Source organism: Microcaecilia unicolor, chromosome 2, assembly GCF_901765095.1.
Source record: "Microcaecilia unicolor chromosome 2, aMicUni1.1, whole genome shotgun sequence".
Taxonomy (NCBI): Eukaryota; Metazoa; Chordata; class Amphibia; order Gymnophiona; family Siphonopidae; genus Microcaecilia; species Microcaecilia unicolor.
In genome coordinates this window covers 553,306,060-553,325,380 of record NC_044032.1, presented here as the reverse complement: position 1 = coordinate 553,325,380, position 19,321 = coordinate 553,306,060, and the positions used below count along the sequence as shown (strand labels likewise).

The window sequence follows — 19,321 nt, the reverse complement described above, 5'->3', positions numbered from 1 at the left end:
CCAGGAAGGACTGTGGAAGACAGGAGAGCTAGACTGAATCCTGAGATTGTTGATGATTTCTTTTTTAACCACAGATTAAAAAAACATAATAGTGCTTTATAGGGCATATTTTTCCCGTCTAGGGCATATAGAATGGGTTGTATTTTATACCCCTAGACATTTTAACAGTGTGAATTAGGATTCCTAGGTATAGTAGAAATCATCTATTGTTGGGGTTGGAAGGGTAGAGGATGGTGGTGGGAAGGAGGGTTATTACAGCTGCTCATTGTTATTATTGTTCTCTATTTGTAATTTATACACAACAGTTGCACAGCATATTGTTCCTTTTTATATTTTAATAAAGAGATTTAAATATAAAATCATAAGTTTTCAAGGCTTCTGCAGATGAGGACAGAACCCATGGGGACGGGGCGGGGACGGGGACAGAACCTGCGGGGATGGGGCAGGGGTGGAGACAGAACCTGTGGAGATGGGGCACCAACCGGGCACCCTAGGGGGCACTGCAGTGGACTTCAGAAATTGCTCCCAGGTGCATATCTCCCTTACCATTTTTCCTTTGACATATGTACTTGCACAGACTGCATTTTCATCACGTGGAAGTAATTGTTATTATATATCTCAATAGTCTACTACCATACACTAGCAACTCAACAAAAAAGTAGACTTAGGGTCCTGTTTACTAAGGCGTGTTAGTGTAGGTGCCTATAGAGATATTGAAGGCATGTACATGGTTAATGCACGTACTTGGTTAACGCACATTAAAAATGTTAATGCGCCTATAACGCTGCTTAGTAAACAGGGCCCTTAATGTTCACTCAAAAATATGTTGTGATGGGGGGAAAAAAGGTCTCGTTAGTCACTGGGATATGCTGCCGTATGGCAACTTCAGGACACAGATAAATCCCACTCGTGACTGAAATAATCATTGACCAAAAACTCCCCTCCTTACTGAATCTGTGCTCTGTGAAAATGTTTTCTAACTTTTAAGTTTTTATCAATCGTGATATATCTTTTCATAACATTGTTAATACTCTGAAGGATCATGGGGCCGCAAGGTGCGTTCGAAGTGTCAGTGATCAATGCGTCCTGCAATTCACACTAATTCTCGCAGCTTATAACACATTCCTCGTGGATCACTCAGCAGAAGCAGGGAAAGCAGAATGGGAAGCTGAGAAATGGCAATGAAATGGTACAGAGTAATAAATCTGAGCTCACCTGGATGCATGAAATCTTCCAGCGAACACTGATTAATGAAACGAGGTGCTTGACCCATATGAATCTGTAAGCATTGCACTGTTTACTCTACTGCCCATTCCAAGCATTTATGCTGCATTCCATTCAGAACAAAGCCTCTTTGTTGGCTGTTACAGAGAGAAATATTGAAATACATGGAGACAATAGTCACATTGACATACAACAATAGAGTTAAGAGGAATAAACAGTTGCTGGGGTTAAAGTGGTACAAGAATGATGCCTCTCTGGGAGTACATAAGCATTTGAGCTTAGGCTGTGGCTCACATTTTGCCCAAGTTATCCTTGAGGTGCACTGGAGCCCTGGAGGAGGGGGGGGGGGAATGCAAGCAGCTGCTCCCAGGTCTTCTGAGATGGACACCCCACCCTCTCTCAGGGTGCTTTCCACAATTGTTCTTTGGTGGCCTTTAATTTGAATTTCTGCTACTGGTACACTCTTAATTTAGAATCAACTAAACTGTGAAAAATGTTCGGTTACAGATCGACAAAAAATAAATAAATACACAAAAAAAGGATCTTCACCAGCAGGTTTATGTAGTAACAGGTTTTTTGGCCAATTATGAAAGCAGGGTCTCTAGACCCGTTATAGCTTCAACAGATCGATTCAGGACCTGGAAGCTCTTTGAGGCCATTTTTCCTGCTGGATGTTAATACTCTTTTAATTTATGCAGAGTGAGTCCATTTTCTATGTGTCTTCTCTATAAACCATTCTGGATCTTAGCAGGGCTTATCCAAAAAGTATTTTTGTCACCTCAAGTTTCACACAGAAAATCAAAGGACGATTTGCTAGTTCTTGGTTAGCATATAAGATGCAAAGAGCTTTCTGAGGTTTGTTTCCTGGACTAATTAAATTTGGTACTGCAAGCAGCCTAACACAGACATATGGTGCAAGAAACACTGCATACCCTTCTGGATATAAATATGAGCATTGTCTTAGAAGTACCAGCTGATGCGGTGGTGTTGATGTTAGTTAATAAGTTGTCACATTCCTGTATTAACCATGGTACTGTTGCAGGATATGACATACAGTGGTGGAAATAAGTATTTGATCCCTTGCTGATTTTGTAAGTTTGCCCACTGACAAAGACATGAGCAGCCCATAATTGAAGGGTAGGTTATTGGTAACAGTGAGAGATAGCACATCACAAATTAAATCCGGAAAATCACATTGTGGAAAGTATATGAATTATTTGCATTCTGCAGAGGGAAATAAATATTTAATCCATCTGGCAAACAAGACCTAATACTTGGTGGCAAAACCCTTGTTGGCAAGCACAGCGGTCAGACGTCTTCTGTAGTTGATGATGAGGTTTGCACACATGTCAGGAGGAATTTTGGTCCACTCCTCTTTGCAGATCATCTCTAAATCATTAAGAGTTCTGGGCTGTCGCTTGGCAACTCGCAGCTTCAGCTCCCTCCATAAGTTTTCAATGGATTAAGGTCTGGTGACTGGCTAGGCCACTCCATGACCCTAATGTGCTTCTTCCTGAGCCACTCCTTTGTTGCCTTGGCTGTATGTTTTGGGTCATTGTCGTGCTGGAAGACCCAGCCACGACCCATTTTTAAGGCCCTGGCGGAGGGAAGGAGGTTGTCACTCAGAATTGTACGGTACATGGCCCCATCCATTCTCCCATTGATGCGGTGAAGTAGTCCTGTGCCCTTAGCAGAGAAACACCCCCAAAACATAACATTTCCACCTCCATGCTTGACAGTGGGGACGGTTGTTCTTTGGGTCATAGGCAGCATTTCTCTTCCTCCAAACACGGCGAGTTGAGTTCATGCCAAAGAGCTCAATTTTTGTCTCATCTGACCACAGCACCTTCTCCCAATCACTCTCGGCATCATCCAGGTGTTCACTGGCAAACTTCAGACGGGCCGTCACATGTGCCTTCCGGAGCAGGGGGACCTTGCGGGCACTGCAGGATTGCAATCCGTTATGTCGTAATGTGTTACCAATGGTTTTCGTGGTGACAGTGGTCCCAGCTGCCTTGAGATCATTGACAAGTTCCCCCCTTGTAGTTGTAGGCTGATTTCTAACCTTCCTCATGATCAAGGATACCCCACGAGGTGAGATTTTGCGTGGAGCCCCAGATCTTTGTCGATTGACCAGTCATTTTGTACTTCTTCCATTTTCTTACTATGGCACCAACAGTTGTCTCCTTCTCGCCCAGCGTCTTACTGATGGTTTTGTAGCCCATTCCAGCCTTGTGCAGGTGTATGATCTTGTCCCTGACATCCTTAGACAGCTCCTTGCTCTTGGCCATTTTGTAGAGGTTAGAGTCTGACTGATTCACTGAGTCTGTGGACAGGTGTCTTTCATACAGGTGACCATTGCCGACAGCTGTCTGTCATGCAGGTAACGAGTTGATTTGGAGCATCTACCTGGTCTGTAGGGGCCAGATCTCTTACTGGTTGGTGGGGGATCAAATACTTATTTCCCTCTGCAGAATGCAAATAAATTCATATACTTTCCACAATGTGATTTTCCGGATTTAATTTGTGATGTGCTATCTCTCACTGTTACCAATAACCTACCCTTCAATTATGGGCTGCTCATGTCTTTGTCAGTGGGCAAACTTACAAAATCAGCAAGGGATCAAATACTTATTTCCACCACTGTATTACTAATTTTGTTTCACTTCTAGAGAATGCATTTGTTTTATCACTCTGCACTCACAGACTATTGACCCAGGGTTTCTGATAGAAACATTTGAAGCTTGGAATATTGAAATCACGTGGAGGGGCATAATCGAAAGGGGTACCCAAGTTTTCCTGAGGACGTCCGGCGAAGGGGCGAGGAAACCCATATTATCGAAACAAGATGGGCGTCCATCTTTCGTTTCGATAATACGGTCGAGGACGCCCAAACCACAAAATTTAGGTCGACCTTAGAGATGGCCGTCCTTAGAGATGGTCGTCCATGATTTTCGGCCATAATGGAAACTAAGGACACCCATCTCAGAAACGACCAAATCCAAGTCATTTGGTCTTGGGAGAAGCCAGCATTCGTAGTGCACTGGTCCCCCTGACATGCCAGGACACCAACCGGGCACCCTAGGGGGCACGGCAGTGGACTTCAGAAATTGCTCCCAGGTGCATATCTCCCTTACCTTGGGTGCTGAGCCCCCCAATCCCCCCCCCCAAACCCACTCCCCACAACTGTACACCACTATCATAGCCCTAAGGGGTGAAGGGGGCACCTACATGTGGGTACAGTGGGTTTCTGGTGGGTTTTGAAGGGCTCACATTTACCACCACAAGTGTAACAGGTAGGGAGGGGAATGGGCCTGAGGCCGCCTGCCTGAAGTGCACTGCAATACCCACTAAAACTGCTCCAGGGACCTGCATACTACTGTGATGGAGCTGGGTATGACATTTGAGGCTGGCAAAAAATATTTAAAAAGTTTTTTTTAGGGTGGCAGGGAGTTGGTAACCACTGGGGGAGTAAGGGGAGGTCATCCCCAATTCCCTCCGGTGGTCATCTGGTCAGATTGGGCGCCTTTTCGAGGCTTGGTCGTAAAAAAAAAAATGGACCAAGTAAAGTCGCCCAAGTGCTTGTCAGGGACGCCCTTCTTTTTTCCATTATCGGTTGAGGATGCCCATGTGTTAGGCATGCCCCAGTCCCGCCTTCACTACGCTTCCGACATGCCCCCGTGAACTTTGGTCGTCCCTGCGATGGAAAGCAGTTGAGGACACCCAAAATTGGCTTTTGATTATGCCGATTTGGGCGACCCTGGGAGAAGAACACCCATCTCCCGATTTGTGTCGAAAGATGGGCGCCCTTCTCTTTTGATAATAAGCCTGTAAATATACTAGACCACCAGGGTATGTTAAAGTACATGAGGGGAGAGCACCCTGAGGCCTGCCTGCTCGCAAGCCAGCCTGCCCGGTCAAAAGGGCAGGCTGGAAAAACCCACCCAGATGCCCTCAAATAGAGGACATGGCCGGGTAAACCCGGACATATGGCAACCCTAGTTCTGGCCACCTTCAGAGGAAGACTTCAGCTGACAGAGCTTGGGGATTCTCATTAGCTAAAGTATTTATAGTTTGAGTTGTGAGGTGCCGAGGGAGGGATGAAGAGTGACAGTAGGGCAGGGGCAGAGAAAATGTTGTGCCTTCCCAATTTGAGTTCAGGCCCACTCAAAATTAGCTGTCTGACTACACCACTGATATCGTGCCAAACGAACCTCATTGAGTTCTTTGATTGGGTGACAGGAGAATTGAATCAGGGACGAGCTATGGACTTAATCTACTTAGATTTCAGCAAAGCTTTTGACACGGTTCCCCACAGGAGGCTCTTAAATAAACTGGATGGGCTGAAGATAGGACCCGAAGTGGTGAACTGGATTAGGAACTGATTGACGGACAGACGTCAGAGGGTGGTGGTGAATGGAATTCGCTCGGAGGAGCGAAAGGTAAGTAGTGGAGTGCCTCAAGGATCGGTGCTGGGGCCGATTCTGTTCAATATATTTGTGAGTGACATTGCCGAAGGGTTAGAAGGTAAAGTTTGCCTATTTGCGGATGATACTAAGATCTGTAACAGAGTGGACACCCCAGAGGGAGTGGAAAACATGAAAAAGGACCTACGGAAGCTAGAAGAATGGTCTAAGGTTTGGCAATTAAAATTCAATGCGAAGAAATGCAAAGTGATGCACTTAGGAAGTAGAAATCCATGGGAGACGTATGTGTTAGGCGGGGAGAGTCTGATAGGTACGGGCGAGAGAGGGATCTTGGGGTGATAGTATCTGAGGATTTGAAGGCGACGAAACAGTGTGACAAGGCAGTAGCCGTAGCTAGAAGGTTGTTAGGCTGTATAAAGAGAGGTGTGACCAGCAGAAGAAAGGGGGTGTTGATGCCCCTGTATAAGTCGTTGGTGAGGCCCCACCTGGAGTATTGTGTTCAGTTTTGGAGGCCGTATCTTGTTAAGGATGTAAAAAGAATTGAAGCAGTGCAAAGAAAAGGTACGAGAATGGTATGGGATTTGCGTTACAAGACGTATGAGGAGAGACTTGCTGAACTAAACATGTATACTCTGGAGGAAAGGAGAAACAGGGGTGATACGTATGATACAGTCGTTCAAATATTTGAAAGGTATTAATCCGCAAATGAACCTTTTCCGGAGATGGGAAGGTGGTAGAACGAGAGGACATGAAATGAGATTGAAGGGGGGCAGACTCAAGAAAAATGTCAGGAAGTATTTTTTCACGGAGAGAGTAGTGGATGCTTGGAATGCCCTCCCGCGGGAGGTGGTGGAAATGAAAACGGTAACAGAATTCAAACTTGCGTGGGATAAGCATAAAGGAATCCTGTGCCGAAGGAGATGGATCCTAAGGAGCTTAGTCAAGATCGGGAGGCGGGGCTGGTGGTTGGGAGGCGGGGATAGGGCTGGGCAGACTTATACGGTCCTGTGCCAGAGCCGTGGTGGGAAGCGAGACTGGTGGTTGGGAGGCGGGGATAGTGCTGGACAGACTTGTACGGTCTGTGCAGAGCCGGTGGTTGGGAGGCAGGGCTGGTGTGGGGAGGTGAGGATAGTGCTGGGCAGACTTATACGGTCTGTGCCTGTGCCAGAGCCGGTGGTTGGGAGGTGGGGCTGGTGGTTGGGAGGCGGGGATAGTGCGGGGCAGACTTATACGGTCTGTGCCCTGAAGAGCACAGGTACAAATCAAAGTAGGGTATACACAAAAAGCAGCAAATATGAGTTATCTTGTTGGGCAGACTGGATGGACCGTGCAGGTCTTTTTCTGCCGTCATCTACTATGTTACTATGTTACTATGTTACTATATGCGAGAGTAGGGGTTTGCTGTTCTATTTTCATCATCGTTTGAGGTCTTATGAATTTGTAATTGTTAAAATGAGATCATATTGGAAAAATGTTTTGGAAATACTGGTCTAATAAAAAAACTCATAAGTTCTATTGAAAAGTTTTAACAAAATTTCAGCTCTTCAAATGACATTTCTCAGGGCCCGATGCACAAGGCTTACTGAGCTTCGATGGTTTGCTTTAGACCGGTTGGTGCCGATCTACAGCAAATGTTATTTAGCAAGTAATGCACCAAGGGGTTTTCCATGGCTCTAACGTGCCCGTTAGTGGCTACCGAGAACCCTATGCAAATGTATTGCAAGGAGCTCATTAGTATTCAAATGAGCATTCTGAGCAATGCACAGAACCAAAATTCCCTGGTGGTCCAGTGGACCTCCTCCAATCCCCCCCTCCCCGGTACCCACCTGAACCAACAAAAATCCCTGGGGGTCCAGTGGACTGCATCCTTACCACCCCCTCGCTCTAACTCCCTGGTAGTATAGTGACCCCCCCCCCCCCCCAATTACCTTCAAGACTCTGAATGGAGGAGGGCAGGAGCAAATCCTCCCTCCTCCTGCCTCTGGACCCGCCATCTCAAAATGGCAGCACCCAGCCCATCCTCGTTGCATTCTGGGATGAATTGGGAGGGGCTAAACACCGCCATTCTGAGAAAGCAGGCTCAGAGGCAGGAGGGAGGAGGCGTTGCTTCTGCCCTCCTGTCTCCAGCATCTTGAAGGTATGTGGGGCGGTGGGGGGGGGATCACTAGACCACCAGGGAGTCATTTAGAGCAAAGGGTGGTGGTGGTGGTAGGAAGACAGTTCACTGGACCACCAGGGATTTTTGTTGGTTCAGGGGCATTGTGTGTGGGGGGGGGGGGGGGGGGGGGGGGGGGGGGGGAGTCACAAGGAGGTCCACTAGAGCACCAGGGATTTTTGGTTGAGGGACGCCTGGAACAGGGGTCAGGAGGTGGTCTGCTGGACCACCAGAGATTTTCTGCACATGTAGGGGAGAGGAGAGGGGTCACTAGACCACCAGGAAGTTTTTCGAGTTGGGCAGGGGGCTCGAGATGGGGGGGTCTGCTGGATTCCAGTGGACTCCCTCTTGAGCCCATCCCCCCCGACACAACAAAAAAACTCCCTTTTGGTCTAGTGTCAAATGCATTTGACAACTCGAGTCGCAAACAACGACTGATGCACAAAGGGGGATCTGTGCATCTGATTTGCATACCATCCCTTTTGTGCATCGGTCACTGTTTGTGACTCAGTAAATTTTACCACAGCAGCCATTTTTAACAGCTGCCTTTGTGCATCGGCCCCTCAGTCTTTATAAACAACCACTTAGCAGCCAAGGCTAGTGTTCAATTGCTTAATCCATAGATGAACAATGAACACCACAATCTACTATTTCTATGTGGACAGAAATCTTATGCTATCTTCAGATCCATGCAGAGATATACTAATGCTGTTTGTGTAAACACAGCTTTTGCTAAATATGAAGGCCCATTTTGCATAGGACCTTGAGGGAAGAATTGAAACATCCAGATCAGGACATAGAAAATTCTTCCTCTATTTTACAAAGGCTCTGTATATAATACCTAAGAGGTACAGCATGCCTGTCCATTTCCTGGCATCTCTAGTGGGAACACTAATTTAAAAAATGCCAATAAATGAGTGCTTTGTGGTCTGCTAGTTGCATCGCTGCAGCCAAAAACATCTTGGGTTCCTGTTTATAGCAACGGGCATAGCAGAGCCCAAGCCAAACCTGATATCTGTTACAAGGATCAGTGGGCGTGATCAAGTCCCACTCCCACTCCCCACAAACACCGTCACAGTTCCCTTCCCTCCCCATAACCCCAGACACCGTCACAACCTGCCCCATATCAAGTATTTTGGCACATGCAACCTTGCCCCTATCACTTCTCTGCCATGGCTTCTTTCAGTCTCTGCACAACAGATGCACAAATAGCAGCTTTTTACAATTGCTATTTGCACATGTATGTGATGTACACATGTAACAGTGCCATTTACATATGTAGATGTTTCTAAAATAAGGGCCATAGTTTATCACCTGCGATAACCTGAACTGTTCAGAAAAGTAATATATTCTTACTTTTTAAAATAATACTCAAATGCAATAACTTAAAAAGTCATCTAGTTTATTGAAGAAAGGTACAAATTAGAAATGTGTCCTCTTTATGTGTCTTTGTGACAATTTCCTAACTCTAGATAGGTTTGAAGCACATTACGTTTACAATAAAGTGCAGTGCTCATTGCAACATATAGACAAAAAGAAAAACAAAAAGCAAACAAAAATGTCTTTGGAGGTTTGGAAGCAAACATTTGTTCTAGCAATGGAAAAAATGGTTTCTATCTTATCAGTCATACCTAACAAGACTTAATAAATGCATCCAGGTCCTCTACAGGTATAGTACACCACGTACTACTCATTACAAAACTAGAGATAATAAAAAGATACAAAAATAAATCTATTACAGAGGAATAGATGCTGTAGGTTCTAACAAAATAATTGAAGCATTTTCTTTTCATATTCTATAATCTTAGTGCTTAACTGTCAAACATGCAGGGATAATTTTGGCTTTACTTTGAGTGCGTGATTCTCACACAATAGCAGTACTTTTCTAAACTGCCTTTAGGTTATAAAAGAGTAGTCTGAATTCTTTCTGTGAGTCGCACGACTTCATGATTCCCAAACTGAGCTGAATACATAGAAACAGAGAAAAAATAGGCAGATAAAAACCATATGGCCTATCCAGACTGCCCATCCAAGCGATCTACTCTACCTATCACTCCCTTAGAGATCCTATGTACTTGTCCCAAGCTCTCTTGAATTCAGACACTGTTTTCATCTCCACCACTTCCAACGGGAGGACGTTCCATGAATTCACCACCCTTTCTGTGAAGAAGTATTTCCTAAGGTTACTTCTGAGTCTATCACCTTTCACTTTCATCCTATGCCCCTCATTCCAGAGCTTCCTTTCAATTGAAGGAGACATGCTTCCTGTGCATTTAGCCACATAGGAATTTAAATGTTTCTATCGTATCTCCCCTCTCCTGCCTTTCTTCCAAAGAATAGATATTGAGATCTTTAAGACTGTTCCCATATGCTTTATGACAAAGATCAACGACCATTTTAGAAGCCGCCCTCTAGACCAACTCTATCCTGTTTATGTCTTTTTGAAGGTGAGGTCTCCAGAATTGTACACAATATTCTAAATGAGGTCTCACCAGATTCTTATACAAGGGCATCATCACTTTCTTTTTCCTACTAGCCTTTCCTCTCCCTATGCACCCAACCATCTTTCTAGTTTTCCTCCATCACCTTTTCTAACTGTTTGGTCATCTTAAGATCATCACATTACAATCACACCCAAGTCTTGCTCCTCTTTCAAGCACTAAAGTTCTTCACTCCCTAATCTGAATCATTCCCTTGGGGTTTTGCAGCCCAAATGCATGATCCTGCATTTTTTAGCATTAAATCTAAGCTGCCACATTCAAGGTCATTCCTCTAGCTTCGCTAAGTCCTTCCTGATGTTATCCACACCATCACAGGTGTCTACTGGATTACATATTTTGGTATTATACACAAAGAAGCAAACCTTAACAGATAACCCTTCAGCAATATTGCTTTCAAGAATGTTAAAAAGAACTGGCCCAAGAACAGAACCTTGCAGCACATCACTGGTAACATCCCGTTCCTTAGAATGAGCCCTATTTATCACTACCCTCTGTCACCTTCCACTCAACCAGTTCTTAACCCAGTCAGTCACTTTAGGGCACTCAGTTTATTTATTAGACAGCTATGCGGAACCATGTTAAAGGCTTTGCTAAAATCTAAATATGCCACATCTAGCACTCTCTCTCGATCCAACTCTCTGGTCACCTAGTCAAAGAACTTAATTGGATTTGTCTGACAAGACCTCCTTCTAGTGAAATCATGTTGCCTCAGGCCCTGTACAATCCATTGGATTCCAAAAACTTTACTATCATCTGTTTTAAAAGCGTTTCCATTAATTTACTTACCACAGAAATCAGACTTACCAGCCTATAGTTCCCAACCTCTTCCTTACTTCTGCTTTTGTAGAGAGGGACCACATCTACTTTTCTCCAGTCCTTTGGGACCACTCCTGACTCTAGAGAAGCATTGAAAGGTCTGCCAGCAGAGCTGCTAGAACTTCCCTAAATTCCTGGAAGCCCAGGTCAAATATATTCTATGTATTAAAAAAGGAGGATGGAAGACCAAACAACAGCCGGCATAGTTAAAAAGTGAGGTGAAGGAAGCTATTAGAGCTAAAAGAAAATCCTTCAGAAAATTGAAGAAGGAACCGACTGAAAATAATACGAAACAGCATAAGGAATGTCAAGTCATTTGCAAAGTGCTGATAAGGAAGGCAAAGAGGGATTAAAAAAAAAAGATTGCGTTGGAGGCAAAAACACATAGAGGAGCATAATCGAACGGGGCACCCAAGTTTTCCTGAAGGTGTCCTCGTAGGACATCCCCGTGAAGGGGCGGGGAAACCCTTATTATCAAAACAATATGGGCGGCCATCTTTCTTTTCAATAATACGGTCGGGGACGCCCAAATCTCAACATTTAGGTCAACCTTAGAGATGGTCATCCCTGGTTTTCGGCCATAATGGAAACTGAGGACACCCATCTCAAAAACAACCAAATCCAACTCAATTTGTCATGGGAGGAGCCAGCATTCAGAGTACACTGGTCCCCCTGACATGCCAGGACACCAACTGGGCACCCTAGAGGGCACTGCAGTGGACTAACTGATGCACTAACTGAGCAGAAAAAGCCCTTCCCTTACCGATCCCTTAGCGATTCAGAAAGGAACGGGCAAGCATGAAGGAAATCGCATGCAAATGAGCTGCTCACTGTTAGCTCATTTGCACACGATTTCCTTGCTAAGGAGGGGAAGCCAAAGACGGCTTCATAAACGCAGAGAAGCTGTGTGTATAATAGCCGTCTACAACCTTAAATAAATTGCCATCTACAACCTTAGAAAAATGCAAGTCCAGGTGAAAACATCCAAGTGCACTTCAGGGATGTCTTTTTTTTTTTTAGAGTATGGGTGAAGGACGTCCTTTGCTATGCCTCCGTCCCTGCGACTGCAGTTGAGGATGTCCAAAATGTGGATGTTTCTGTGAGAAGGATGTCCATGCCTTTGCTATGCCTCTGACACCCCCTTTATTTATTTATTTATTTATTTATTTATTTGGATTTTGGATCACAAGTAGCAGCAGTGGGATTTGAACTGGCCACCTCTAGAAACAGGAAATGAGGGCAGGACCAGAGCTGAGAGAGACAGAAGGGAAAACAACTAAGCACCGAGACGAGCCTGCATGCTTTTTATCGCTGCTGCCGCCCTAACCCCGACGAGGTAAAATAGATGACTTTTAAAATTTGGAGGGAGGGGGCCTGGAACTCGATGGGAGGAGAGAGGGAACGAACTTCCGGTGGGTGAACGAACTTCCGGTGGGTGAAATATTGGGGGTGCTCGAGCATCCACAGCACCCACGGAGCCGGCGCCTATGGCTTAAGTTATCTGCAGCAGGACCCATAGGAATAACATGGGCCCTGCTGCAGATAGCTCGAGCTAAGCTTTAGTAAAAGACCCCCTTGGTGCCATAATAGTCTGACCTGGATTGTGCCTGCACAAGTCATGGGATTACTGCTCAGATGTGTGTGGCAGCCATTCTTATTACTCTCTGCCTGTTCTTTGTCACTCATACAATTACTTCTTGTGAGGGAGTCTATAGGATGCTACCACTCCCTCTTAATGACACTCCCTCACAGTAGCAGAACCATCTTAAACCTCACATTCCCAGGGGGTGGGTGGGGGGGGGAGGAGGGAATGGAGCCAGGAGGGCATGTTCCAGAGAGTATAAAAGCTCAGGGCACAGCTAGGTTGAGGAGGCCCAGAGGGAAGCAGCGAAGTCCCACTGCATATGCCTCCACATGTATTTGTGAATTGCAACTGCAACAGACAGGTAGGCCAAGTTCAATTTGGGAGCTTGCAGAACTGTACTTATGACTCAGTTGGACGCCAGCTGGCAAATGTTGTCTGATAAAGATTGTACTGGTAACAGAGTCAAGTGGAGTATTCTGCCTTGCTGAGAGACAATAGTACACACCGTGGCCCTGCAGGGGCAAGCCAAAAGAGGAGGTTCCTACATCAAAGAACTAGTTTTATGTTTATGTTCTCCATATCTGTGAACCGAACAGGACCCTTTTCATGGCACCTTTAATGAAATATATTTTTTTGTGTTCATCTTTAACCCATTGTGTGGCTCTGTTTATCAGAGCTCGGGCCTTGCTCTTGTTCACATCACCGCACTGCTTTCTTTGCTTGCCTGTCTGCTTTAATTCCATGAAGGTTTGATCTGACTTGGGGACTTTTGCAGTTTTCTTTCTTTACCTCTGGCAAATGCCATCTCCTGCTACCTTTACCTTGCACAAATCACTATTTATCATTCCCCATTTCTTGAGACTGGTTATGCAGGGATCCTGTCTTATGAGGAAGTGGTTAAGGAAGGACCATTGACAATAGGGGAGATTAATTCCTGGCTGTTGATTAGGAGGGTCATTGACCACAAATGCCAACTTCCAGTCCTCTCCCAATATTGACAGGCACTTACATTAGAGATTTTGAACTTTACAAATACATAAGATGAAATGATTATAGGGAGAAGTAGCCTTAAAGTAAATATGTTTTTGGTCCTTTTGGTTTTCATGCTGGGGTCAAGCTACATGGTAAAATGGGCACTAGGACCTAGAGGAAGCCTGAATAAAGCATGTTGATGCTTACACCTTAGCAACCAACAATCCAAACTTAAACTCTGAAGGTAAATTGCCAGGTAAGCACTTTGGTTGTCTTATATCAGTAACTTTAATATTCTTGCCTGACTTTGCTTCACACATACAGCATTATAAAGAAAGGCATCGCAACTTTGTGACATATGGTATTTCTTTTCAAAGTATATCAAGTGGTGCTTAAATGGCAACTCTGGTTGTAAAAACTAAGGCCAGTGCCTGGCTGGCTTCTACAGTCTATGTCCCGCATATAGCAATCGAGTTTAGGATGGACTAGAGAGGGCTTTGATGGAGATTCCAATAATTTGGAATGTGTTGACAGTGCCGGGCAGACTTTTACAGTCTGTGTTCCGCGAATGACATGACAGATTCGGATAGGCTGGAGTGGGCTTTGAATGCAACTCCAGTAGTTGGAACATAAAGACAGAGCTGGGCGGACTTATACAGTCTATGTCCGAGAAACACCAAAGAAAGACCATGATTAAATATATAATCTCACATTCATGTTGATTTTAATCTTGAATTGATAATGAATGACTGTGGGGCACACTAGATGGACTGTTCAGGTCTTTATCTGCTGTCATTATGTTACCCCTGAATTCTATGTAGGTCGCCAAAATGTGGGCGCACAGGGCAGATGCGTGCATGAATTAGTTAATGAGCTGTTAATAAATTAATGACATTAATTGGCTCTAATTTGGCTGATATGGAATGCTCTAAAGGCTTTCAGAGATTGTCTGGTGAAACAAATTATTGCAATTCAGATGGACAACCAGGTTGCAATGTTTTCTGTCACTAAGCAGGAGGGTATGGGATCCCCCTTGTGTCAGGAAGCGGTCAGGATGCAGCAGTGAGCCACCAGGCATGGCATGGTGCTCCGAGCCACATACCTAGTGGGAAAGCACAACAGCCTGACAGACAGACTGAGTAGGGTGATGCAAACACATGAGTGGTTTCTCAACATGGGCATTGCCTGAAAAATCTTCTGACCCCCCCAGTGGATCTTTTTGCCACTCATCTCAACAACAAGTTCCCTCAGTTCTGCTCTAGGCTCAGGCCACTTGACAGACTATCATCAGATGCCTTCCATCTCAATTTTGAGGAAGGTCTCCTGTGTGCATATCCTCCAATCCCACTGCTGAAGACTCTGCTGAAATTCAAGCAGGACTGGGGAACCATGATCCTAATCATTCCTTACTGGCTGAGGCAGATCTGTTTCCCTCCTCTCCTGGAATTTTCCTGTGAGGAGCGGAGGAGACTGGACTATTTTCCAACTTTCATTACGGAGAATGAGGGGTCTCTTCAGCATCCCAACCTCCAGTCCCTGGCCCTCACAGCTTGGACATTGAGAGTGTAGAATTTGCATCTCTGCAACTTCCTGAGGGTGTCTCAAGAGTCCTGTTGGCTGCCAGGAAAGATTCCACCAAGAGGTGTTATACTTTTAAGTGTAGAAGGTTTGCCATCTGGTGTGAGGGCAAGGCCCTAGACCCTCTTACTTGCCCCCTATACCTCTCTGAGACTGGTTTGAAAACCAACTCTGTAAGGGTTCACTTTGGTGCAATCAGTGCTTATCATCACCACTGCATGAGAGGTTGGCTGTTGACAAAGCCCCATAACAGACCACCTACAGTGCCATGGGACCTCAGTGTCATCCTCACCCGGCAGATGAAAGTTCCTTTTGAGCCACTGGATTTCTGTCATCTGAAGTACCTGACCTGGAAGGTCATATTTTTGGTGGCAGTCACTTTAGTTTGCAGAGTCAGTGAGCATCAGACCCTAGTAGTGGATCCACCTTACACAACGTTTCATCCTAACACAGTAATTCCCCCCATGCACCTTAAGTTCCTTCCTAAGATAGTGTTAGAATTCCATCTTAATCAATATTCTTCCCCAAACCTCACGCCTATCCTTGCAAAAGTGCACTGCACACCTGGGACTGTAAACGAGTCTTGGTCTATCTTGAGTGGACTAAAGCCCATAGACAGTCCACGTAGCTTTTTCTTTCTTTTGATCCAAACAGGATGGAGACGGCCATCGGAAAATGCACATTGTACATTGGATAGCAGACTGCTTCTCTTTCACTTATGCCCAGGCTGGACTGATTCTGGAGGTCATATTATGGCTCAAAATGTCAGAGCTATGGCTGCGTTCGTAGCCCATTTGAGATCAGCCTCTATTGAGGAGATTTGCAGAGCTGCCTTCTCATTACTGCCTACAGCAGGATACCAAATGTGACAGCCGATTTGGTTAGATAGTCCTGCAAAATTTGTTTGATGTCAAGAATCCAACTCCACCCTCCTAGGCCAATTTTTCTTCTGCTCTAGGCTGCACCTTCACTACAAGTCTGTATATAGTTTCAGGTTGTCTGATTCTGGTTGGCCTTGCTGTTGCAAGTCCCTATTGTCCTGGCGTTGTTTTCGGTGAGCCCGGTAGCTAGGGATTCCCATATGTGAGAAATGATGTCCTGTTACAGAGAGATGCTTCGGGCCAGGTGAGAAGCAGCAGTGGTGAGGAGCAGGAAGAAGGAGCCACAGAGGAGGGGGGGCACTGGAGTGCTGTGCCTGGAGAGGTAAGACGAGTACTGGCTAGTGGGGGAGGGATGATGATGTTAACAAGTTAAAAATGTTAACGCGAGTTACTCATTTAATGCATTAATCGCATTATTAACACATTAAATGTACAGCCCTAGTTCCTATATATGATAAGCTACAAAAATACACTTTCTTAGAGTAAAAATTGGGTGCATTGATATAGAATTACCCCCAAAGTTCCATAACACACACTTTTACTCACCTTCTCACCAGAGGAGGCCAGAACATGCATGGAACTGGCAGGAAAATGTATTCGCAGGTACCTGCAGACTTTGCACTTGGCCAAATGGTTTCGAGAACTGTTCCCCTCCCCTCCATCTCCATTGTATTTATGTTAATTATATTAATTTGGTAAAGTTCAGTGAGGAAAGGTTCCTGAATAGTCAGTGGGATACTCTAACTACTGCTTTACTACAATGGTTGAAACTGTAGGGATTGAGTGGGGTTGGGGGATGGGAGAAGAAGAGAATCATTCATTTACTACTACTACTACTACTACTTATCATTTCTATAGCGCTACTAGACGTACGCAGCGCTGTACACTTGGGTATCCTTACTGATTAAAGTAGAAAATATGCTGTGCAAATCCTAATAATTTCCATTCCTCTTAGGCTCAGTTTTACATCTAATTTAAACATTATTTGATATTGAGTTAAACAGGACTGTCTCGATTACAGCACATTGTTTGCTTAAGACTGTAAGACCATAACACATGTGCCTAAGATTCCAGTACTTATTCAACAGCACTGTTTCTGATTTTTTGGGTATTTGAATGAAGGAAACTGAGAAGCTTTGCATTACATTCATAGAAAAACTAAACAATAAGCATGAAGTACATTTTTTCAGCATTTTGTAATTCACTCTGCACTTCCAAGCCTAACTGTACATAACAAAAATTCCTTTCCTTTTAAAACTGAACATTATATAGCAGCACAACCAAACTTGAGTTTTAATAAAATAGGATTTTTGCCCTGTCTTTTCATATGTGCATAAAATACATTTTTGAGACATAAAAACGTAATTGAAAATGTGAATTTTCTATTCTGCCATAGATGCCGTTTCATAGGTCTAGTGCTGTGCTGCAGGATGGGAAGTTGCATGAAGCTAAAATTACAGCAAAGGAACTTCCAAAAGAGGTTGAAAAGCACTTTGGTCCTTCAGGAGCTGAAATACTGAGGCAGAGTTATTCTGAGCACTTAACGCTAGGTTAGTAATAATAGACTTTCTTCAGGTAAAAATCTAAAAATGACCAAATTTGCAATTCAGAGATTTCATATGCATAACCACTGTGTCTATGGTTATGTTTTTTGTTTATTACATACTTAATATACCACCATTTCTAGGGTTAGATTATAGTGGTTTACAACACATGGGAACAAATAGAATAATAGTAAAATAAAGTAGAACTTGAAAGGAATGCCAAATCAAGACAGGAGAGGTAATTGTTCGCACCACTATCACACAAAATAATAGCTATGTGTCTCGCCAGGAGACCAAACCATTCAAGTAGTCCAGATATTATCCACTGGAGGTGCATGGCTCTCACCACATTAAAGCCCTTGGGGCAGAACCCCAAAGGTGTGGCTGAAAAATATGGGCTTAAAGTGTGACCACTTGTAAGATGTCTCTCCTTATTCAGGATGGATTTTGTCTTTATACTATTCTCTCTGGGGAAAGGTAAGCATGCAGCATCCATCACTTAATTAATACCCTGTATGCCTCTCTTCCCATGTGCAACCAAAAGGTTGTATAATAATTTAACATGCCATTGCTCATTCAGGGCCCCTTTTACAACGGCATGCTAGCGTTTTTAGTGCACACTAAAAATAAGCGTACGCTAAGCATTAGAGACACCCATCTATTCCTATGAGCGTCTTTAGCGTTTAGTGCGGCTAATCATTAGCGAGTGCTAAAAACACTAGTGCACCTTTGTAAAAGACCCCCTCAATTGCCTGTGCAGCCTAACAGACTGGACTATGTGAGCACATGTATAAATTATTACTGTACTTGCAGCCTGCCAAACAGACCCAGATATTTGAGAGTCATTTACTAATAGAGATATCAGATTCAATGCCATCAATAACAGGTAGCGACAGTGCAGATTTTGCCTCCGATCTAGTTTAAAATTACAAGTTTCCGTATGCAGAAGGGCAAAACTAAGATCAGCTTAGCCTTTTCCTGAAGTTATCAATAGAAATCAAACAAAATAAAACATGGATAAGATGATACCTTTTTTATTGGACATAACTTAATACATTTCTTGATTAGCTTTCGAAGGTTGCCCTTCTTCGTCAGATCGGAAATAAGCAAATGTGCTAGCTGACAGTGTATATAAGTGAAAACATTCAAGCATTACTATGACAGTCTGACAGGGTGGGAGGATGGGGGGGGGGGGGTCGGAGGTATGCATGGGGACATCAAAGCATATCATTGATATTCTAACAGGATGGGTGTGGGTAGGTGAGGGGAGGGTGATCAACAGAGACATACAGCTTTATGGTTTATAATGGGCTAGGAACCCCAGGTCCTTGTTAAGTCCTTTCTATTGGGTGTTAAAATATTCAATCATTCTGACTTCAAAGGTCTTACGTTCTTGTATGGTTTTAAAGTTACCTTTCAGTATTCTCACTGTGAAATCACTGGTACAGTGTCCTGGTTCTGTGAAGTGCTGTCCCACCGGGGTGGGGGCCCTACTGGCTGTATTGTTCATGTGATGTCTATGTAAATTGAATCTTGTCTTAATCATCTGGCCTGTTTCTCCAATATAGCATCCTTCGTTACATTTTTTACACTGAATGATATATACCACATTGGAAGATGAGCAAGTGAAAGATCCCT

The 19,321-nt window shown here is 44.3% G+C and overlaps 1 protein-coding gene across 1 annotated transcript in view; it reads left to right on the top strand.

Moving 5' to 3' along the window:
- Nucleotides 1-19,321, top strand: part of LOC115462188 — a 45,572-nt gene that overhangs the window by 6,884 nt on the left and 19,367 nt on the right. The window contains exon 2 of the mRNA XM_030192203.1: nt 17,536-17,689. Coding sequence (XP_030048063.1) covers nt 17,536-17,689 — 154 coding nt within the window. The remainder of the gene's footprint in view (nt 1-17,535; nt 17,690-19,321) is intronic.